General features: G+C 39.5%; 1 protein-coding gene across 1 annotated transcript; it reads left to right on the top strand.

Annotated features, from left to right (window-relative positions):
• The first annotated feature begins 225 nt into the window (after positions 1-225).
• elapor2a (endosome-lysosome associated apoptosis and autophagy regulator family member 2a) lies at positions 226-21,914 on the top strand. The gene is made up of 22 exons (XM_086074358.1): positions 226-517; positions 3,373-3,493; positions 6,802-6,991; positions 8,061-8,208; positions 8,782-8,871; positions 10,362-10,467; positions 10,558-10,710; positions 11,964-12,052; positions 12,124-12,304; positions 12,384-12,512; positions 12,747-12,837; positions 12,915-13,017; positions 13,089-13,226; positions 13,914-14,177; positions 14,553-14,726; positions 15,050-15,236; positions 15,317-15,413; positions 17,692-17,793; positions 18,046-18,172; positions 19,942-20,120; positions 20,358-20,529; positions 21,432-21,914. The coding sequence occupies exons 1-22, from the start codon at positions 335-337 to the stop codon at positions 21,498-21,500; spliced, it is 3,093 nt and encodes a 1,030-aa protein (XP_085930484.1). The 5' UTR covers positions 226-334; the 3' UTR covers positions 21,501-21,914.
• Positions 21,915-23,876: the final 1,962 nt, after the last annotated feature.

Below are 23,876 nucleotides of genomic sequence, written 5' to 3' on the forward strand. Positions count from 1 at the left end.
CTTTCAGAATAAAACACATATGTTCTTTTATTACAATGGACAAGAGAACGTTTTCAACTACTATAATACGTTAAATAAATGACGTCTAAAATATTAAATACTATAATAAAACAAAACAAGAGGGCGAGGCTGGTTAAAAACAACGAGTGGATCATTCATTGATTTATTTTGAAAATTCATACTCAGAAGTTGTGCTTTTCCCTCGTTAACTTGACAGACGCGGAGCACCGCGGGAGAGCGCTGTCCGAAGATAATCGCAGGTGGCGTGCCTGGCAAATTGGCGTACGACAGAAACATGCGTTTGAATGCTGTTTAAACCCCCCAAAACAATTAAATGTATCTTAATTTTTTATCGCTATCACTCCTTGGATGCTCAACAATGCGCTCGCCGGCTCGGTTCGTCGCCAGCTGGGCTCTCAACATCCACATCCAACGTCTCCTCGCCGTCGTCCTCTTCTTCCTCTGCTGCACGCTGACGATGATTGACGGGGCCGAGAAACAGCGGCAATGCACGGAGGTGAGCGATGCGCACTTAATTCACGATTATTCACGCTCCATTCATGCTAAATTCCTCACATTTCCCACCTTTCATTACCGGCCGTGCACTGATTTGGGCTGCGTGCGACGTTTAATGTCCCCTATGGGGAAAAACAAAACAAAACAAAACAACCCCTGCACATTTCCGGTTTCCCGACAAGTCTTAAAGCTGATCTCGTTAACACAGGGGTGTCACTTTGACAGTCTTCATTTATTTTATAGTAGTGTCTTGACTTAAGAGTTTAATTTGTTCTGTGACCATGCGTAAAACTCAGGTCTCCTATCAATGTTGTCCATTGAAATGAATAGAAACGCTCTATATATTCCACCCCCCCAAAACAAACAAACACAAACAAAAAAACCTAGCTCGAGCACAAGGGAGTATTCTGCCCAAACAATGCAACAACAAAAATAAAATAAAAAATAGACGGAGCAAATCCATTCGAGGTGCCACTGTATTATCACAGTAAAACTAATCCATTAGTGCAGGTAAATAAATTCTATGCTAGCTGATGAAGCAAGAATTCAAAGATTTTTCAGGATTTTGTTTTAACTGAATATCAACAGAATATGTTCAGAACCAAAACAAGAAAACATTCTGCTGAGGAAAGTAAAGAAAGTAGTGCAAACGAATACATAAAATCAAATCAATGTTTTCTGCTATCTAAATTATCTTCTTTCATCAAGGTGTTATGAATGGGAATGTTGTTACCACTTTAGTGTATAAATAGCTTCTTTGCATTTTTGAAAAAGTAGAAATATAAAAGCAGTGTGCAAATATCATCGCTTTCCTTGCCTTTCCGTCGAGCATAGAAAATATGTTTTATTTCATACAATGCAGGCAAACAACACGGGTCATGTCAGATGTTAATTTTGATTATAAAATGAACAACAGGGGCTGCAAATGACACCCCTGCCAGAACATGACTCATGAGTGCTTCCTTGCTCCAGTGTTTTGAACTTGGGCCACTGTGTGCTTATCGGTTTCCTGCATAGACTGTTTTTTTTCCCGTTCAACTGCTCTGGATCAGCTCAACACCACCTCTGAAGCCCACACTGGTGTCACACTGGTCCCGGAGATAGAGGGGCAGCATTCCTGAAAGCAATCACTGCCTACTAGGGCGGGGCGAGTATAGCCTTAAAATATAAATCTAATGAAAAGAAAATAAGGTTTCCGATTATAGTGAATTTCCCCCCCTTCATTGAAAAGAAGAAACAAAAGACTTTATATTATTCAAAATTCAAATCTTTAAAGAAGTTTTTGAAATCCCTTCTGTGTTTATAAGAGTCATACATTTGCAAAGGAAATAATTGAAACAATTTGGTTGTCATTCTTCATTTGGTTGCCAATGTCTGTTCTGATTTACAGCATTACACAATGAGGAAATAACAACCAATGTTTTAACTCCAAATGACTGAGGAGAACTGTTACCGTAAATTAGGTCCCATGTTCGCTGCCATACCGTCAGCGTAAACGGTTCACTTTTCGGAGACAGGCTTTCAACTACGGAGGCCATTAAGATTATTTTCTTTTTATATTTGAAAAACAAAAAAATCGTCCTGGCCTAAATAACTCAATTAATTGATTACTCGACCAGCCCTATTGCAGAGTCACTTTTTTTTTTTTTTTTTTAATTCTGCAAGAATTAGGAAATTATTGGATTGAAAAGGAAAGGTAACGCTACGAGTTTAATGTAATGTAATCTTATTTTGGCAATTTTTTAAATATTTTCGGGATTAACTCACATTTTTGAGACTACACTAATATTGCTATTTTTTTTCAAATTTACGAGAATAAAGTTGGTAATACTGAATTTCAATGTGGCTACAATCTTTCTCATACAGATTAAAGGGATACTTGATTCATTGAGCCATTTTCAACAGTAAGAAGATAATACTTTGTCAGGTAACGACCAATCATGGTTCAGTTTTCTGACCAAACTTAGAAAACAGCCGTGATTGGTCATTACCTATTTCCTCAGCACATGTGATGTCATCTTCAGTCGACAGCAAGTGGCAAAATTAGTTTTTAAAGGTACATGAAAAATAACGAAGTCATCAAATTAATTCTGGACAAAATAGTAACTCTTTACTGCTGAAAGGCTAAGGGCTCAATGAGTCAAGTATCCCTTTAAAATCAATGACAGTGCAAAAAAAAAAAAACCCACACCAAAACACTGCCATCTAAAGCAGTTGTTGCCATAGATGTGAAGGCGGAATGTTGTGCTTCCAGACAAACAAAAAGGAGTGGCTATTACTTCATCTCAGTGGAAGCAACATGGAAGCGCTTTGAGCTTGTAAACGCAGTCGCTTCATCTTTTACTGTTCAGTAAACCAAACAACCTCACTCGAATAAAAGTGTGGAGGATGGAGCGGGGAACTGTTTTTTGCTCTCTGGCCGAGTAAACACACCCCAGACACTTCATTAGTTACATCTGCACAATCTACAGACATAATCATGTTCAGTAAGTTATGATGCGTTTTTATTGTATGCTTGTTATGGGGTGGTTGTTTACTGCATCACACTGGTCCTAAACTCATCATATGATATAATGTCAAATGTCAATATTTTAGGAATACAGTGACAGAAAAGAAGAAACACATCTATAAACACGATGACACATATGTAACGAACTCAAGAAGCAAAAACACCAAAATATATAATTTTACAAAAAAGTTATAGACTGATGTGTATGTGAAACAGCAACAAAATTAATATTTGAGGCTGGTGTATTTGGTACTAGAACAGACAAAGATACCCAATGCTAAATTTTTGGGTTAATTAGTGGTGTTTTTTTTTAAATTAATGAATGATTTATTTTTATTTTTTTGCAGGAGGACTACTACTTTGAGTACACAGAGTGCCACAGTTCTGGTTCTCGGTGGCGGGCGGCCATCCCGCAAAACCCCGGGGCCTGCGTCGGCCTGCCCGAGCCGGTGCGCGGCACAGATTGCAGTAAGTCTCTGGCATATTTTGTTGTGCGTCCATCTGTTTGGGATGCATGTGTGTATGTGTTGACACCCCCTTATCGGCAGCTCGGAAATGTCCAAAACGCATCTTGACCGACTCCGTTTGGACTGTATCCAAAGCCAGAGGCCATTGAACGCAGAACTAAAAAGAGGAGCTGCTCTCCTCATAGACAGGGTAGGGGGTTTAAAATGGAATGTGTCTATAGTATTTATTGATGAGTATGCCTACTCATTGTCATTTTATTACAAAAATAAACTTGTATATATTTTTTAGATAAGGAAACATTTACTGTAAGTTGTAATAGTATAGAATAGAAATAGCAACTCAGTATAACAGGTCAGTAAGTGATATTTTCCTTATTGCCGCCAAGTGGCAGAAAGCTCTATTTTAACTGAGCAACTCATTGACAATTGTAACAGTTCTGATGCATTGAATTCATACCATATGCTCTGAAATTATATGCAGCCTACTAGTCGGTGCTCGCAGCCCAAGGTCGGCATGCGAACGGTATGGCTGCATTGTTAAGAACCACTTATTTAGACATTTCAGGTATGAATTTATGGCCACCCCTATATGATTCATGGTTCCACCCAGGCCACCCCAATGAAGAATATCTGGCTACGCCCTTGTAGAATAGTTATCCATATCCAAAATACAATTTCACATTTTTCTTTTTAAATGAGTGTGTTATACTTGTATTTTCACTTAAAGTTGTAACATTGCGATTAAAGTCATATTTAAAAAATTGTCATAATGTTACAAGACTACATTAACTATGTTATGAGTGAGTATTTATATATATTTTTAGATCAAATTAAAAGATAAAGGTTTATATTTTCGAAATTAAAATCATAATGTTAACGACAAGTCCTATAGATTGTTTTTTTTTTAATTTAAGTAATTGAATATGTAATGTCAAAACAATTCTTTGAGGCATACTATTAAACAATAAAAATACAACAATATTGTATGTAATATTATAAGGTGGAATCTAAGACTGCAACTGTCAAATATTTAAGCATTCGAGGATATACTACTGATTGTACTGAATATACATGTTCAACTTCAATTATGATTAAAGTAGTATTATGTGATGGAAAAAAAAAGTTTTTTTTTTAATGAAAGTTGTTTTATTTCAAGAATAAAGTCATAATATTAATTTAGGAGAATAAAGTCATAATATTAATTTAGGAGAATAAAGTTGTTTTCCCTGAGAAACAAATGTATATATTTTTTTAAATAAATAGTTTTATAGTTCAAAGGTGAAAGTTTTAATATTATGACTGGAGATTAAAATTACGATATTATGAGAATACATTTTTTTTCCATCAGTATTAAATATATATATATATATATATATATATATATATATTTTTTAATAAAGAATTTTTTTTAGATTAAAGTTGCATTATTACAAGAATGACATTGTTCAGTACATTGGGATTGTGTTGAGGACCACTAAAATATGTACAGTTTTCACCAATACACCCAATGGGAAAAAAAAAGAGGTGAGTTTTCGGGCAAGTTGCTGCCCCGAAGAAGACCATTACTTAATCAAAAAAATAAACACAGCGATTACAACATAATGTAGGCAGTTATGAAGTCTTGTAGGTCAAATATGTAGAGCAGGAAGAAGGAAATGACTCTTGTTAAATTGCTCACTAATGTGGTGAGACCAGTTGTTAAACATGGCTGCTAACAGGTTTGTCCTGTGCTTCATTAACATCGTTTCACTTGCCACAATGCTTGTTTCTTCTTGCAACTGCACAGTGTGTTGTTTATCTATGTGGACATAATGATGCCATTAAAAATGATACATCTACGAGCGACGAGCGTCATAACTCATAACCTTTTTTTTCCCACCCAGCAGCACGTGTGATGTAGGGCTGCCAAGATTAGTCGTCTAGTCACGACTATGTCGACAATCACAATTTTTGACACTATAGTTTAATAGTCGTCGTCGTTTATTTCTTTATCTTTTGCGATTTATTCTTCTCTCTAAACTGCCTCGTCTCCCGCTGCCCCTGCTGTGCTGGTCGTTGAAGCTCATGCACAGTAGTGATAATCCTGGTTATTTGTCAGGTCAACAGAAGCACTATGGCTATTGGCTAATGCAGTGTCATGGCTAACCGGCGTTAGCAACAGAGTTCGAAAGTTAAAATACTCGATGCAATTCAAACCTGCCTTGTATGGCAGCATGATGGGAATGCAACAAGCAAATAAAAAGCTAGCATTTTGTGACTGAAGCCGCCGGATTCCATTTCTGATGTAGGAGCAGTTTAGATTACGGTGTGTGTTTGATGTCATGTTTGGGTATGCTAATGTGATGTATCATCGACTATGGATTATGGAGGTATTAGTCAGCGAACTCACGTTTGTTTACCAAAACACATTCCACAAGCTTGCCCAATCTCTCGTTCCCACACCCGTGAAGAGAATAGGAACTCGATAGGAAAAAGGAGAACTCAAGGTAACAAAATGGCATGTTTGCTGCAACCCCTCAATGGCAACACATAACAATAAAACACACACAGCTCAGTTCATTATAATATACTATGTTACGGTGCTAAATAATATGAGCCTACTAATGTTTAAGGATTATTATGTTTTTTCTTCAGGTGCATACCTCATTTTGATTGTGTAGATGTATTTAACAGTTTTAAAAATGCACTAGTGAAGCAAAGTGTTTTGTATAAATAAAGGTTAAATAAAAAACAAAATGAAAATCACTGTGTTTATTTACATTTTGTTTAACTCAGTGCCTTTTCCTAATTTTACTCATCTGATTTCACTGTCTTCAACAGAAAAATAAATGTTTGATGCCTGAGAAGAGTGAAATATGCTTAAAAGTATTTATTTTTGTATTTATAGATAGTTTCATAAATAGCACAATTGTGTGTCATGTATAGTTTTTGGTTCCATTTTAAATTGCACTAAACATTTGCAGCCAAAAATGTTCAGCCCACAGTATCACCTTCAATTTAAATTGCACCATTATTGATAAACAAGTTACAAAATTAAATATTGTAAAAGTTGAATGTATTATCATTTTAATTGTCTTCATTTTTAGTTTGTACATACTGTACAATAAACAATTCAAGCTGTAAGCTAAGGATGGTTATACAAGAGCAGCTGCTTGTTGGTGCGATATGTTGCAATTTACATAGTATGATGCGACTACTATTGATGACTAGTCGACTACAAAATAATAATTTTTTTGCAGCCCTAGTGTGGTGTTCTGGTTATAAGTTCTATGTTTCATGCCATATATTGTTTTGTGTTTGTGTCTTTAGCCTTTTCGTGCAAAGCCGGAGAGTTCCTGGAGATGTCGGCCCAAGAGTGCACTCGCTGCGCGGCGGGAAGCTATTCCCTGGGCAGCGGAATCCGCTTCGACCAGTGGGAATCCATGCCGGCAGGATTCAGTAGCCTGGCAACCACCCTGGAAAACGGAGGACACCGAGACAGCGACCTTACGTGCAACAGGTGACGCAAACATGCATTGTTTGTCTGCAGCTATATGACACACGTACTGTATATGAAACACAGTATATAACGTTTGCATGGAAGGAAATGTATAAATGAGACATTTCTGACCCCTCTTGGCCCATTGTGGTGTTGCCACGTCGATATATTTAAAAATAAGAAATAGCGTCAAAAAATTAATAGATCTCATGTTGCCGAATTTTTGATGTTTTATTCATTTTGGTTTTATCCTTTGAAATGATTAGAAATTTTTGTTTAAAGTTAATTTCAATAAGAAAAAAAATTGAATAGGTGATGTCGCAAATGCAGAAACGCGAACATGTGCAGATTCACTACAAAAAATAAATAAATAGTGAAACTTGTTATCCAGATTTATGAAACACATAGCAAAATACTTTTCTGAAAGCCTGAAGAAATTTCTGCGACCAATTTTCTATATTAGTACTCGTTTTTGATAGCTTCCTGTTTAGTCGTATTCTAATTTCTCAATCATCCAAATAATGCAATATAAAATCACAAAATATTTCACTTTTTGAAGTTAGTCAATATATTACTGTATTTCAGTATCAGATTTTGAATTTATCTAGTGAAATAAAAAAGTTCTATGTATGGTATTTAGGCGGCTACAAAAATTCCAAAATATTTTTTTAACTGTTATTAATAAAAATGAGAAAATAACAAAGTAAGCCTATTATAATACTTAAAAAAATAAAATAAATTTAATAATATTTTCTCCAGATTTGTAAACTTTACAATAGGTGATTTTGATCTACAGTTTAGAGTAATAGGTTAAATGGTGCATCATTTTTATTTCCAACATTTTTTTTTTAATTATACTTGAAATAAAAATGTTTTCCCCATAATTGAAAAAAAAAAATCATATACAAACCATTTAGTTAATCAACATACAGTTGGTTTAATGCATGTCTCGTGTAATGTGCATTTCCGCTATGTTTTATTCATGTGTGTAACGGAACGGAACTGTGCCACTTATAATCCAATGAGAATTCATTCATCTGCTATGTTGTTTTTTTTTCTGATGACCTCTCATGCCCTCATGCCGCAACAGCTCTTCCTGGGTGCCTCAGGGAAGCTATCTGGAGTCCAACCGGGATGAGTGCACAGTCGCACTAGTATACTCGGTCCACCTAAAGAAGCAGGGATCCGTCACTTTTGAGTACCAGTACTCGGACAACAACCTGCTCTTTGAGTTCTTTGTGAGTAGCAAACGCACCTATTTTGTGCACAAACGTATGTTCTCAAGGGCCATATTGGATTTTTATGAAGGACCGATGGGCCAATTTGTTTGCTGATGAGTTAAAAAAAAACCAGTCTAAATTTACAAAACAAAGCACTGTATATTATTTTATTATTTGTCATTGTTGTATGTAGCATTGTTTAAACCCTTTCTATTGTATTTATACTGGATACATGAACAAAATATTTAGAAAAAAAATCATGTTAAATATTATGTATAATTGTTAACTGTGAGGTGACTAATCTTTTCAATTGTATTGTTTCTGATAAAATAAGTTAGTAAAATAACAATAATGGAAATGTTAAATATATATGTATAGTATTTAAAAAATATATTTTATTATTTGTAATAAATTAAGCAATCATTTATTACAATGAATAATAAAAAAAAAATGAATAAATGTAAATGCATTTTAATTAGCCTATTAAAACACCGATGTCAATATTTCAGATTTTTTTTAATAAAGTGTCAAGTGTGGTCATCAGTTGAGGTGAAAGTTAATTTAATTGTAATTGTGTTGAATGGGTTGTAGATCCAAAATGACCAGTGTCAAGAGATGGATCAGTCCGCAGAAACTAAATGGCTAAAGCTCACCAACCAAGGAGAGTGGGCCACCCACACGGTAAGTTCTAAAGCACCTTAGGCTACCTTCACACTGCAGGTCTTAATGCTCAATGACGATTTTTTGGGGTAAAATCCGATTTTTTTGAGTAAGCGTTCACATTACCTATTACTTGTGACCTCAGTCTCTCTGCTGTGTGGACGTAATGCGTCCCCAAATTGACCCGCATGCGCAGAAGAGGATACAACGTCACTCACTCACAACGCTGTGTTTGCCGAAGTAAATACGTACGGTCCAGCGTGTCGGGGCCACGGACATTTATTAGTCCGTCGTCGGGGCCCATATTTTTACCATCTCCTATCTACAGAGAAGTGATGTAGGAAGAAGTAGAAATAATATTTTGTGAAAATGAGGCGAGCCTGTTCAGCACCTCATCTCACGGGGACCTCTCCTTTTTTCTCTCCCCAACGATGATTGGATATATGCGACCTAGCCATTCAGACTGCGGTCGCATTACAAAAATTCGGATACGTATCCGATCTAGGACCACATATGCAAGTGACCCAGGTCGTATATGAAAAAATCGGAAATGAGCCATTCAGACTGGCATAAAAAAAGTCAGATACAGGTCGCATTTGGGCAAAGAAATCTGATCTGGGTCGCATTTGCCTACAGTGTGAACGAAGCCTTAGACATGTACCCAGTTTTAACATCTCAAATGATTTTTTAAATGTGACAGACACGATGAGGAAAATATCGCCATGTGTGTACATACTAAGTGGCTTGATTTTCTCCTCACCACACACATCAAGGAAAACTCACAGGGGACGGAAAATCACTCAATTGCACACCACACCACAAAACAAATCACTAAGGAGAATCTTTTACAGACATTGAATAAATGAGACTTTGTTCATTTTGATCGGAAGGGAGTGAACGTGGTGAAATTTAGCCATATTATCAAAAGGTGTGTAGCATACATGTGGTGTACACTACACACTTTTGTGATTGTAAATATTAAGCAGGTTTAACACTTATGATCGTCGACCTGGACCATTTTCTGAGCAGATCAGGGAGGATAAATCACTCTTAATACACCCCACAACCCAGGACAATCAAAGCAGAATAATATTTCAGAGCAGTGATTCTCAAGGTGTGGTACATCTAGTGCAGGGGTAGGCAAAACTGATCCTAGAGGGTTGCAGTCCTGCGTGTGTCTTAGATGTCTCCCACAGGTGTTTCAAATGATCAGCCCATCAGCAAGCTCTGGATAAAGCCTGATAACCAGCCTAATCAAAAACACGCAGGACTAGTCTCCCTCGGACCAGGGTTGCCTACCCCTGATCTAGTGGTTTGTGAAAGAATCACTGAATTAAATGTGCAAACTGTGCTGCAGTCAAGCAAAGTCATCTTTATTCATATTGCGCTTTCACACAGCCGTAGAATGTTGCAGCTTTCGTAGCATAAACCAAAAAAAAATCCTGCGCAATACAATCACTATGTACAGTTCTGCTCAAATTGGATGTTTTTTTGTTTAATATGATCACCAGGTGAACCTCAAGTCTGGCACAAACATCATGTACTGGAGGACCGGTGCCGTTACTGTGGGCACCAAAACAGTGAAACCAGTGCTGCTCAAAAATGTCCAAATAGAAGGTTTGTCTTTGTATTCATCATTTCCTCTTCAATCATTACGCTATCAAATATTCATCTGTTCAAATATTCACCTTTCCTTCCCATCTCCAGGTGTAGCCTACACATCCGAGTGTTTCCCTTGTAAGCCGGGCACGTTCAGCCGAGAGCCGGGCTCCTCCTCGTGCGAGCCCTGCCCTCGGGACACCTTTTCGGGCCATGGGGCGAGTTCCTGCTCCCCCTGCGACACGGCCAATCAGTATGCAGGTGGACACACACACGCACGCACACAAACTCCTGATACTTACTAAAAGTGAAAATGGATTTCTTATGCATTCAGGCGTGGAAGCTGATCTACTAACCAGGCGTGCTAAATTGCAGTGCAGTTAATTTTGTGCAATATCATTGACTCCTCGCATTTTTTAACGCAGCATCCACGTATTGCAAGCCATTTTAAAGCATTTGGACTTTTAAAGGGCCAGTCAGTGATCCATTGCGCCATCTGGTGGTGAGATAGTAATTCATTCATTTAAAAAAAAATATGTCAATAGTATGCAGAAAAATATGTTTCATTGCATGAATGTAATTTATTTAATTATTATTATAGATCTAATAATCACAATATTACATGGCTGAAGTGTCACCTTACAAGAGGTTGACATGTTTTGCCGTGATCTTCTTGCAAAGGACAACTTCGCGAACATACTAGCCCTGGTGGTGCTTGCATCTAGGGTTGGACTCAATGGGTCAACCGCCACTTACGTTCCACAGCAGGTGGTCGTCGTTGAGTCCCATGATTCGGGCCCGTCGCTTGTGACCTGCTTTGCTCTTGCAAGCTTTTACTAGCTGCTTGTTTTTTTGTTTTTTTACTAGCTTCTCCCGCTAGCCGCTCTTGTTAGCTACGGCAGCCTATGGCTCCGACTAACTCCCGCTAACCGCTTTTGTTAGCTGCTCTGGCTAAATCCGGCTCACTCGGTCTTTCGGCGTCGCTCGCCGGACTTCACACTGGATGCCAAGTCGCCGTCGCTCGCCAAAATAAGAAATGCTGGTAGGCTTGTGGAATATGGTCTCTCTGAGCCACCGTAGTGTGCGTGCATTTCAAAGCATTATATGCTAAAGCGACATCTAGTGGTCACTTTTTACACACTGTGGCTTTAAGACCAACAAAATGTTGTCTTCTGTGACATTAACATTTAAGACCCAAACTTAACAAAAGGATGACAAGCCTGTCTTCTTTCACTAGAAAAAAAAGTCAGTGGTCACTTACCTTATTATTATTATTATTATTTTAAACATGTCAAACCGAACTGTGACTTTGAAACTATTTTTTTTTCCTTACACAGGTTTACAAGCCTGAATTTCACATAAAGCTGAGCATGACCATTTTCCATGCCAACCTTATTGAAACGAATATAGCCATCGCTGGCAAAAAACAACAACTGTTGGATTCCTTCCCATTTCCAATAAAAAATTCCACGGCAGAGAATGAGTTCATAAGGACTACTTGTGTTATTTTGCAGATGAGGGATCCGGAAAATGCAAAAACAGACCTCCATGTTCCAAGAAGGACTATTTCAGCATTCACACGGCGTGCGACAACGAAGGGAAGGTGAGGAAAGCAGGTGACGCTTAAGCAATCAGCTTCTGGAAATCCTCACATATTTCCCCTGTTAACGGCAGACTCAGGTGCTATACAAGTGGATGGAGCCAAAGGTCTGCCTGGAGAACGTGACCGGAGCCGAGAAGCTGCCCCCCGGTGGCGAGCGAGAGCCCTGCCCTCCCTGCAACCCTGGTTTCTATAACAACGACACAGCCATCTGCCTGCCCTGCCCCGCCGGGACCTCCTCGGATGGGATGAAACGTACCGAGCGTCGTCGTGTTTCTTCATCGTGCCTCTGAACGCTTTTTGTTCATTTGTTCATTTTTGTTTTCTTCATCAGCATGTCAGCAGTGCCCGGCGGGCACAGAGCCCACCCTGGGCTTTGAGTACAAGTGGTGGAACGTTCTTCCAGCTAACATGAAGACGTCATGCTTCAACGTGGGCAACTCCAAGTGTGACGGCATGAACGGTGAAAACGATAGAAAAAAAACAAAAACATATTTGGACAAAAGTAATAAATCAGGCCTATATAAATAGAGCATATTATAAATCTTAAAAGTTGAACATTTGGTACTCTGGAACGTGGACAACATACCAGAAGGCTTAAATTGAAGATGCAAATATTTTTTTGTCTACATAATCTTTATTTGGCCGAATGTGTTTGGACCTTGAATTCAGTCTGAAAGCCACTTCCTGTTTCTAGGCTGGGAGGTGGCCCGCGATCACATCCGGAGCAGCGCAGGAAGCTCGGATAACGACTACCTCATCCTCAGCATCCATATTCCCGGCTTCAAGTGAGCATGTCGCTCTTCTCGCTCACTGCCACGTCTCCGCTTGTCTTGACACTTTTCCTTCCTCCGACTTCCACCAGACTCCCGACGTCCATGTCTAGCCACACGGGCACAGAGTTTGGCCGTATTACGTTTGAGTTTGAGACGGTTTGCACAGCAGACTGTGAATTCTACTTCATGACGGTGAGGGGAAATCCTGGGGTGTGCAAACGTTTGCTTTTGTGCATTATTTTTTTCAATGTATTCTTTTGAAGGATGTGAACCGGAAGAGCACGACCGTGGTGGAGTCATGGGAGAGTAGCAAAACAAGACAGTCGTATACACACGTCATGACCAAGAATGCCTCCGTTTCCTACACGTGGGCCTTCCAGAGGACCAACCAGCCCACCGACGTAAATCGTACAACACCTGACACGACACCTTTCTGCACAACTGTTTGTCCATTCACATAACCGTAGGTGTAAAACTCTGGTCCTGGAGGGCCGCATTCCTGCAGGTTTTGGAGGTTTCCCTCTTCCAACACAAGCTGATTCCAATCAGCAGGATCGTTTTCAGGCTTATGCAGAGCTTGCTGATGAGCTAATCGTATATCAGCTGTTTGAAAATGTCTTATTTTAATTCAACACAGACGATAATCAATCTTCTTTAATGAAGGAATACAAGAATCTGTGAACTATTACCGTTGATATGCTGAAATCAGAGGATTCGGACCCTTTTAAATTAAAAAATGTCTCCAAATGATTACTCGATGATTAAAATAGCTGTCAATTAATTTGATAATCGATTACTTGCCGATTAATTGATACATTTTGGCAGCTCTACACATTTGTCCATTTGCTTAATATACACACCTGTTTGTCCATTCACACCATGTCCATATCTGCTATTTGCACAAGCATTCAATAATGTACAAATGTGTCTGTCTATTCACACAGACACATTGTAAACGTTAGTCTGTCCATTTTTGTAAATGCACAAACATGACGTACACAAGCCTGTCCATTCACACAAATGGTAGATATCCGTCTGTCCATTTGCACATACCTAATATAGAGCTTCGTGTGTTGCACATTGCGCAGGTCCGTCGCTACGTGCACGACGTGGCACGCATCTACTCCATCTCGGTGAGCAACGCGGTGGACGGGGTGTCGTCCGAGTGTCGCGCTTGCGCCCTTGGCGCGCATCCCTCCGGCTCAGCGTGCGTGCCGTGTCCGCCGGGTCACTACATCGAGCCGCAGAGCAGCCGCTGCGTCGAGTGCCCTCCCGACACCTACCTGCTCCCGCAGTCCACGCCGGGACCGGACGCGTGCAAACGTTGCGGACCGGGCAGCCAGAGCAGCAAGGTTGTACTTTCACATAAACATACAATGCACACTTCTGGTTACACATGAAGACACACCTGTGTTTTCATATTGTAATAAGAACACAATTACAAATGCAGCAATTCATCGACAACTCATCAATTATCAAGAAGGCAGATGTACTGTGTTAATGTATGCCCTTTCAAATAAACACAGTATATACTGTACACATTTGGTTGTCCCCTTCATCTACACACCATGTATCTGCACTCGCACTGATGTACACGCACGTTTGTCACTTCACGTTCAATGCACATAATGTACACGTGTTGGTTCCTTCACATAAACGCGTATTGATAACTAAGTCTCATCCATGTTTGTCATTGACTCTTTATGCTTCTTCACATTCTCTTCCAGGACCACCGCTTATGCTACAGCGACTGCCACTTCACGCACACGGATGCTAACGTTACCATGACCTTTGACTTCAGCCAGCTGGGCTCGGCGGGAACGCTGATGAACGGGCCGAGCTTCACCTCTAAGGGAACCAAGTACTTCCACCTCTTCAACATCAGCTTGTGCGGAGGACAGGTGAGAGGACAGGACATCGCATGCATGCTCGTCCTGTGAATTACCTTAACTCATTCACTCTCAGCCAATTTCACGGAAGCAACCTCCTTCGCTTCCGGCTGTTTTACTGGATTTTGACAGATTTTGCAAGGCCCACAGAATATTGTCTTCTATTGCTATAAAACATGGAACCTACCAAAAGAAAGATTAGAGTCTCTTCTTTCATCAGGAAAAAAGTACATTGTTATGTTTCTTCCGATTTCCTATGCTTCGTCTTCTTCTAGTGCTGTATCCAATTGGAAATAATCATATTTAGTCTCTTGGCATTTTAATATCCTCTTTAGGATCATCTGGCCTCATGCAAAGACAACGTGACCGACCTGTCTGTCAGCGATTCTCTGAGCGAGCACGGCGACGGGGCCAACGCCGTCAAGACCTTCATCTGCCAATCAACCGTAATCCCAGCCAGCGGACGAGGCTTCAACACGGCGCTCACCTCGCAGTCCATTAACCTGGCCGACACCTTCCTCGGTGAGCAGCCGCGCACGCGGTGTACTCCGACCACGGCTGGCCGCCATGTACGTGTTCAAACTTGATGTCATGGTGAACAGGCGCAACGGTGGAGAGTACGCATGCCGGTATTCAGGCAAGACCGGAGCTGTACCTCCGCCCCTCCAGGAAAGTGCCAGATGTCAACTTCTACTTTCGGTAAGCCTTATAATCACATTCTTAATCTTAGTATATTCATTATTTGTGGAATACGAATTAAGCAGTAAAATCCACTCGTTTTTATTCATGTCAGACCAAGTAACGACCAATCACGGCGCACTTCTGGGTTTGGTCATGCAGACCTGATTTAGCCAGCCAGGCTAATGTTGAATTCACACCAAAAGCGGGGGGAGGCGTTTCGGCGGCGCGTTTGCATTGTAGTCAATGGACTTTGGGCAGACCGGAACGAAAGTGCGTGAGGCGGCGCGGAGGACGTGTTTGGAGCGCTGGGACGCGGCGCGACGCAGCAAAATCCGCACATTCGTGACGAAAATCCGCACACTCGCATGTTCGGCAAAGATGAAAAAATTTAACTTTTTTTCCGCATTTCGCCTCACGTCCTGTCTGTTGTCACCCCGAGCGCAACAACACCGCCAACCGGGACCGAATGGTGAGCAAAGAAGTAGCATACAAGTGCTGGTAAGCGCATTTACTTGTTGTTGAACTGTACCGAGGTAGCAGCAGTGTTTATAATCCATGCCAAAGTTATTTAGCGCAACTGCCGGACGCCTGATTGCCACTAAAAAAGCAAAAGTGCTATCACATACCTTAAAAACCTCTCGCTGGCGGAGAAAATAGTGCCCCAGTCCCAGGAAAGAAGTAGAAGTAGTCGGCGGTGCTCTCTTTTTGTTGACTCGCTAAAGTGCTCTATAGTCGTTGTTCACAGAGGGACACGCCTCCTCCTCTCTGGGGTGCGCGAAGGCATTGAATAAGCGGAAATCGTCCCCAAAAACTCTACTTGGTGAAACGCTAGCGAAGGAAGAGTTCCAGATCGCTGTTTTGTTTTTGGTGTGAATGTAGCATAAGGAGCCAGCCAGGCTCCTAACATGACCCTTTGATAAGGAATATGGTCCTTTTTTTCAAGTCGCACTGAAAACTCCGCTCAGAAAGTGCCACATAATCGACCGTATCAAAATAAAAACTCTGCTTTGGGATGGGAAAAGCGAAAGTACAGAAGAGATCTTGCGAGACTCTTCGCTATCATGGTGTTGCTCAGGTCTAGGGCAATGACCAATCACAGCTCACCTGTTTTCTGAAGATGAGCTGTGATTGGTTGTTACCTGAGCCCTGAGCAACATTGATGTTATTATCAGTCGACAGCTAGTGGCAAAATGGCCGCCCCTTGAGATGGATAAAAATGGCTGGATTTTGCTTCATAACTCTTTTTCCACAAATGTAATATTAACTCATTTGCTCCCCAAAACTTACAAATATTTTATATATAATGGTCCCAAAAACGTATTTATATGTTTTTATGTTTTTTATGCTCGAGCATACAGAAGGTTTTGATGCAGCCTCTGAATTGAAGACGGGCGCTAGAAATGTTTTTGTTATTATAAAACGGCCAGCAGGTGGCAGCAGAGTATAAGGGATCAGCCAGGGCCATGTTGCAACAAGCTGTTTTCTCCACCGTTTTAAACAGATTTGTAAATAATGATAAGACTTAGCTATATACTAATGCTAAATGCTGAAAAACGGAAACAGATAGAACTATACTTTTTTTTCCTGATGAAAGAAGAGACTCTAATCTTTCTTTTGGTAGGTTTCATGTTTTTATAGCAATAGAACACAATATTCTGTGGGCCTTGCAAAATCAGTCAAAATCCAGTAAAACAGCCGGGAGCGGAGGGGGTTGCTTCAGTGAAAATGGTTGGGAGTGAATGAGTTAATCAGAATGTCATGTTTAGACTAGTGAGATCACATATAACATTATTGTCAAGAAATGTTTAAGGTTGACTTCCACTTTAAAGCCCAGCCCTGGTCATGTGACATTCACAGGTCAGCCCCTTCAGATGGATACAAATGGGTGGATATTGCTGCTTAATTCTTATTCCAAAAACACAATATTAATCAGAATACCATGTTTAGACTAATGGGGTCACTTGGAACATATTGTTAAGAACATTTTTAACTTCACTTATTGAAAAGCGATTTTCATGAGGAAAATTCCTACTTTATTTTAATTAATTAGTAAACATTTGGATCTTCATATGTAAACGTTCAAACTTCTCGATGGTGAGTTTGTGTTTTTAAACTATAATCATCCAAATTCTGAAAAATATAATCATGAAAGTATAGAAAAAAAAGGCTAAAATTCAATTTCTTCTAAACTTTTCCGTTTTCTCAAAAGCTCTCTTTTGCTTGTTGTGGTGTACTTAATGCAATGGCTGGAGAGATGATTTAGCATTTATAAGTGCTTGCCGTGTTTGTTGCCAAGGTCTTTAGAGCCCACCTCATCTTGTGAATCGGGCCGCAGCACTGTGGTGTCTGTGCGCTGCAATCCCCTGAAAAGCACCAAAGGAGAACTCTCCGTGCCAAGGTAAGCATGCACGTCGCCTTCGCCATTTGATGGACCAGGTTCCTGCTGTTATGCTCACAGACGCAGAGGGCGGCAAAATTCTAGGATTTTTCAATATTGGGAACGTTTCATGCGAATTATTGGCATTCTATGGCGACCATATCGGATTTTGAACATTTCCATAATTCCCCATCTTAATGGTCAATTTTCTGTAAAGTACCGTAAATGTTCCACCCATCTGCAACCCTGACTGACGCGACACATCTGTTGCAGTACGTGTCCCGCGGGAACGTGCGACGGCTGCACCTTTCGTTTCCTGTGGGAGAGCTCCGGAGCGTGCCCCACGTGCACGCAGAGTGACTACCACCGCATAGAGGGAGCCTGCAAAGCGGGTCAAATGGTTTGTGGCACCCCCTCTAGTCTTTTTTTCCCCCCTTGCCATTATTTGACTGGACTGGACTGGACTAGACTGGACTGGACTGGACTGGACTGGACACTCCATCCATCCATCCATTTTTGAAGTGTTATCCTCATTGTGACATTTAATTTAATTTGTTTTCACATCAACAAGATATACATTTTTCCAAACAATACTCAACTAAACCTAGCCTGAAAAGGAGTGGTAGGAAGAAAAACTTAAGTCCCACCCCCAATCTCATTAATATTAAGCTTTGAAAACAAATGTAGCTACTATGCCAACAGCGCTTTTCATGAACACAGAAAAACAGTGTGTTTACAAATAAGACAAACAGACCTAAAACAATGTGTTATTTAACTAACATAGCAATCAAAAGCTTATGAAAACTAACAATACCTGCTTGGGTAAGAGACAAACCAGAACCAAAACAAAAACACAAACTGCACATATCAATAATGCTAAGACACAAGTAAGACATGTCAAAATATACCAAGGATCAGGAATTATATTACTCGATGCGCCCTAATTTAAAGGCTCAGCTGTACCCTCTACTGCGGGGTCAATGCCAAGTACAGCCTTTTTTTAGCGCGACACCGGGGGCGGAGCTAGGGGTGAGGTGAGTAGCCACGACCAATAAGATCATGAATTGTTATTTTCACTTGTGGAGGCAGCACTTAATCACCAAGCCTTTTGACATGCAGTTGGTGTTTTCCAGTCGCTATTTGGTGGTGACAGGTCTTCACGCAGCCAAGGTCATGGGTGGAGAAAATGTGTGGCTTTAGATGAATTGGATGGTTGCAATCTGGCTCACTCAGATGAAGATAGGAAAATAGTTAGCTTACAAAACATTCACTTGCTTGTGTAATTTTATGTATATTATGACTTCATGTTTTCATACTGTATGAAATTTTATAGTGGTCATGTTACACAAATGCTTTAGTGCAGGATTCACCAATTCCGGTCCTCGAGGTCCGGATTCCTGCAGTTTTTAGATGCTTTCGCCCACTAGCACACCTGATTCATATAATCAGCTCATCAGCTTGCCTGATGACGATCCTGATCTTCAGTATCGGGTGTGTTGGTAGGCGGAGACATCTCAAACCTGCAGGACTCGGGACCTTGAGGACCGGAATTAGTGAACCCTGCTTTAGTGTGTTTTGGGGGGCTGTAACAGATTAATAGCATTTTCTTTCATTCCAATGGGAAAAGTTGATTTGGGTTTGAGTTACATTTTGTATACAAGTAATTAACTCATTCACTCCCAGCCATTTTTACTGAAGCAACCCCCTTCGCTCGCGGCTGTTTTCTGGATTTTTACTGATTTTGCAAGGCCCATAGAATATTGTGTTCACATGGAACCTACCAAAAGAAAGATTAGTCTTTTCTTTAAAAAGTATATTTGTATCTGTGTCCATTTTTTAGCATTTAGCATTATTCACATTCCTGGTGAAAACAATGGCAAAAAGAGCTTGTTGCAACATGGCCCTGGCTAATGTCTTATACTCTGCTTGCCATTTTTTGTAATAACTACCATTGCTTTAAGCCACCTCTTCATGTTTGAAGCTGCATCAAAGCCTTTTGCATTCTCTTGCATAAAAAAACAACAACATAAAAATCGTATAAATACGTTTTTGGGAGTGAAGGACAATGTATTCAAAAAAACGCATTTACACGTTTTTGGGTTTGAATGAGTTACAAAGACGTGTAGATGAAGGGACGGATTTGAGCGCTTGGCGTGTGCTTTCGTGCAGGATCTGTTGTACGTGTGGACGGAGCCCAAGGTTTGCATGGGAGGCGTGAGCTTGCCCGACAAGGAGACGCATCCGTGCGAAGGGATGGATCTGTGGGTGCGCCTCTGCGCCGGTTTGGGCGCCTTCATCGCCGTGCTGCTAGCCTCGCTCACTTGCTACTTCTGGAAGAAGAACAAGAGGTACGCCGTCTCTGTCTAATGCTCACATCTCCTACACAACCATTATGTATGCGTCGGTTTGTTTACAATTTCTATGTCCTTCAATTGGATTGTGCCTAATAAAGTGACTCCCTTTGCCAGTTCTCTCACCAAACTTGCTAATCCTCTGAGCCCGTCCCTCCTGCTTCATCCTTTTTACCAGATTTGTGATGACTCGTGTTTATTCCCCGTGTTGACTTTGTGTCATCTGCACGGCAGGTTGGAGTATAAGTACTCGCGCCTGGTCATATCCGCCAACAGCAAGGAGTGCGAGCTGCCGGGCGCCGACAGCTGCGCCGTCATGGAGGGCGAGAATGAGGGCGACATGGAGGACGACGTGGTCTACTCCAAACCCTCGCTCCTCAGAAAACTCAAAGCCATAGCGTCCAAGGTGAAGCGCTACGTATACTTACACCTACTCGTGAAAAGTTTGGGATATTCAGTTTATGCTCATTCGTTCATTATAATCAGAGCCCTAAATTCACTGTAATCTGTTGTTCAGGCTTTTGAAGGTTCGAGTAAAGCTCAGTGACGACTTCCGGTTTGAACATTTCTACTAATCAATTGTTGTTGTTTCTTGCGAAGACAGAGTAAAAATCCAACATGGCTACTAGCCAAAGAGAGACAGTAGTGAATGACTTATGTCGTCGTTGCGGGAAAACCTTGAAGATTCATCAGTAAACTCACCGCTGTTGAAATGACGTCACGCAAAGAGACGAATTTGATTGGTCTGCCTGTTTTGGGCCGGTGTCGAATCGCTGTCTATGGATGCCTGTCCAGACCCACTTTCTTTTTCAAGAAAATGGGTGTGGCTTGCCAGGCTAGAACATTTATTGATCCATTATTGGAACAAACACCTGAATATCCTGGACTTTTAGTAAGTTGGAGCATTTCATATTGATACGCCTCTTCTCCCCACTCCTGATTCTGCTACATCTCTTCCAGTAGAGCTCAGTGCTGCTCAGTATAATGTGGCTCAATGCGGTGCTACGCTGAAGGCATGCAACTGAATTCATACTTGCTTGTATACTGTTTTTACAAAAAAGAAATAAAAACAACTTAAAATGACAATATATTGACTTTGGTTTACTGCATTTGACTAAATGCAGTATATATATTTAATAATATTGTACACTATTATTGACTTAAAAAGCTATATTGAAAATAAAAACATGACAAAAGATGGCTGTAAACAAGATTTCCGTGACACCGAACTTAATCCACAAAATCTACATCCTAGCAGGGGAACACCATATTTTTTGTGTGACCAACTGAATTTGTTTTTTTGTGCAGAAAAATGGGCACAGCTATGAAGACATGCAGCTAAACTCATCTCATTCCAAAGCCTTGGTGTGGAGTTAAAGCTTCGTAGAGAAACAAACAGGGAGAGGTCCTCAGGAGATTGTCCACTGGTGAAGACCCCTTTAAGTCACCCACCTCTGAGCTTTGCTAGGCACGCACATACATACATACATACATACAAGCGCACGCACGCACACACACACACACGGTGTCCTTCAAATGGGTACGAGTGTGTCAGAGCTCAGGGTAAGCCAGAGAGCTATGTCATTTTGTGATTTACTTTATTTTGATGAGTTAGCGACAAGGTGGGCATTTTGTGTGCAAATCCCCCCTCGTGCTCCCCTCCCCACCTCATCTGTGGCCACTCGTCATTTGTGTGTATTGTTTTTGTTTGGCTCCAATTGTTGTACAGAGAGGTGGAGGGCTGAGGTTGTGTACTTCAAATAAATTATGACTTATTTATCTATAAGTGCACCCCGGTTGTTTGTTTTTATTGTCTTTGGTGGACTGGAAAATACAATAAATCTCATTAATGTCAAACATTTTTAAAGGTTGAATATGAATGTAGTTTGAAATTTTTAATGAAAAGTAAAAAAAAAAAAAAGTTTATTATTAAAACATTTTTAAATAAAAAATTAATGTATTTCAGTTAAACATTTTAAAAATATATATAATTTAAGATGGTTTTTTTGCATTTTATTTTTACCCCACTATAGAATTTATTGAATGTACCGGTACTGTAATTATCTTAAGTATTTTTAATAGGATTTTTTTTTAAATAAATAGATATCTTTGTTAAATGATGTGTGTATTTTTTAAATACAATTTTAAGCATGTAATTTATGCGTTAAAAATGTAACTGTTTATTTAGAACTATGGATGGGCGAGTACCGATACCAGCCTTTTAGAAGGTACCGGTGCTCACGACCTTTTTAAGGCTGTTTTACTATCAGGAACAAGAAATTAGAAGAATAGGAAATTGCCATTAATTTAATAGGATTTTAAGGAAAAAAATCTATATTGGGGTATGGTCTTTCTTTAAAAATATCTGTCGTAGGTTTTTGGGGAATTTTATGTACTAGTGATGTCTGAATTTGTTATCGGCATTGATGACTAAAGAGTTAATTACTCGTGCTTTTATTGGTCTGAAAAAAAGTGGTATTGAACATCCCCATTTAAAACATATTGTATGTAAAAAAAAATAATACTTTTTTTATGTATCTGCAACAATGATTCATCTATTAAATTTTTTTGTATGTAATTCGTGCAATATAGATGCATAATTTTTTAAACCAATGAAAACATTGCATTAAAAACAATCAGATTAGAAAGTCTATTAACAAATGGAATTTGCTGAAGTTAAATACAAAATGAACACATATGTATTTCTTAAAATGTATTTAAATTATTTTTGCAAGAATACAACTTTTTAAAAATGTCTATTAAATAACGAATAATTAAAACAAAGAGGTATGTTTCTTTGTTATATTTAGGTTTTGAATTAAAAGTTTTTGTTGTATTAAGGCCTATACACCAGTCGGACGTCAGATTGGTGTATTTAGGCCTTTACAATAAAAAACAATCAAGATGTAATTTTTTTTCAAATGTAGTTATTTTTTTGAATTTATGTAACATTATTAAATTTAAGTAAAGTAAGTAAAAACAAATGCATGCATAGTGCTGAGAATTATTTTTTCTTAAAATGTTTGGAATAGATATGGAACCTAATTGATCTTTTTTTTGAATGACACAACTCATTTAAAAGAGAAAAAGAAAAAAAGACTGTCCCCAACGAGGCTAATGTATTTCACTAAACACTATTATGACAATCAGGTCCATTGATTTCCAATTAGTTTGGCTGGCATGTTGCATAAATGCACAGACGAATGTTTCTGTAATCATCCCATCTACCAGCAGAGGCCGCCCTTGCCAGAGATAACCAGACTTACCGCTACAACGCTGCAACAGAGGAAAAGTGGACCCCCAATATTCACGGGGAATAGGAACATGGCCAGCCCGCGAATAAGATTGTAAGAAAAAGGGGGAAAAAAATAATACATTCTGAAAATCAAGTGTATTCATCAGTTTACATCTACGTTTTAACTTTCTGGCTTTTGAGGAAATTTTTTTTGATTTGATTAAAACTTTTTTTTTTAAGGAATGTTACTTAACATACTTTGATGACTTTTTAGTAATGTAACACATTTGTTTTCACAGTCGGCTAGTGCTCCTTTATTTTCATAGTAATTCGATTTTATATTATTTTATTTGATTTTAGTATAATCCGATTTTTTTTTTGTTTCATCTCTCTAAATTCTGATAGAGATTCATAATATGCTATTTGACATTCTGATCTTTATGCTTTTAACACTATTTCCACAATTCTCAGACAATTTAAACTTTTTTCTTTTTAGGAGAGACACTTGCGTTTTTTTA

The sequence above is a fragment of the Leptonotus elevatus genome, chromosome 4 (genome assembly GCF_054856555.1).
Source record: "Leptonotus elevatus isolate MCC_2025b chromosome 4, RoL_Lele_1.0, whole genome shotgun sequence".
In the NCBI taxonomy this organism is placed as follows: Eukaryota; Metazoa; Chordata; class Actinopteri; order Syngnathiformes; family Syngnathidae; genus Leptonotus; species Leptonotus elevatus.

What these genes read in the sequence shown, in the direction of transcription:
- elapor2a (XM_086074358.1), top strand. Translation starts at nt 335, where the DNA reads ATGTATCTTAATTTTTTATCGCTATCACTCCTTGGATGCTCAACAATG. An exon ending in GAGAGTGGGCCACCCACACG is followed by an intron (nt 8,872 to 10,361) that starts GTAAGTTCTAAA and finishes TATGATCACCAG; the next exon opens with GTGAACCTCAAGTCTGGCAC. An exon ending in GGAGAACTCTCCGTGCCAAG is followed by an intron (nt 17,794 to 18,045) that starts GTAAGCATGCAC and finishes CATCTGTTGCAG; the next exon opens with TACGTGTCCCGCGGGAACGT.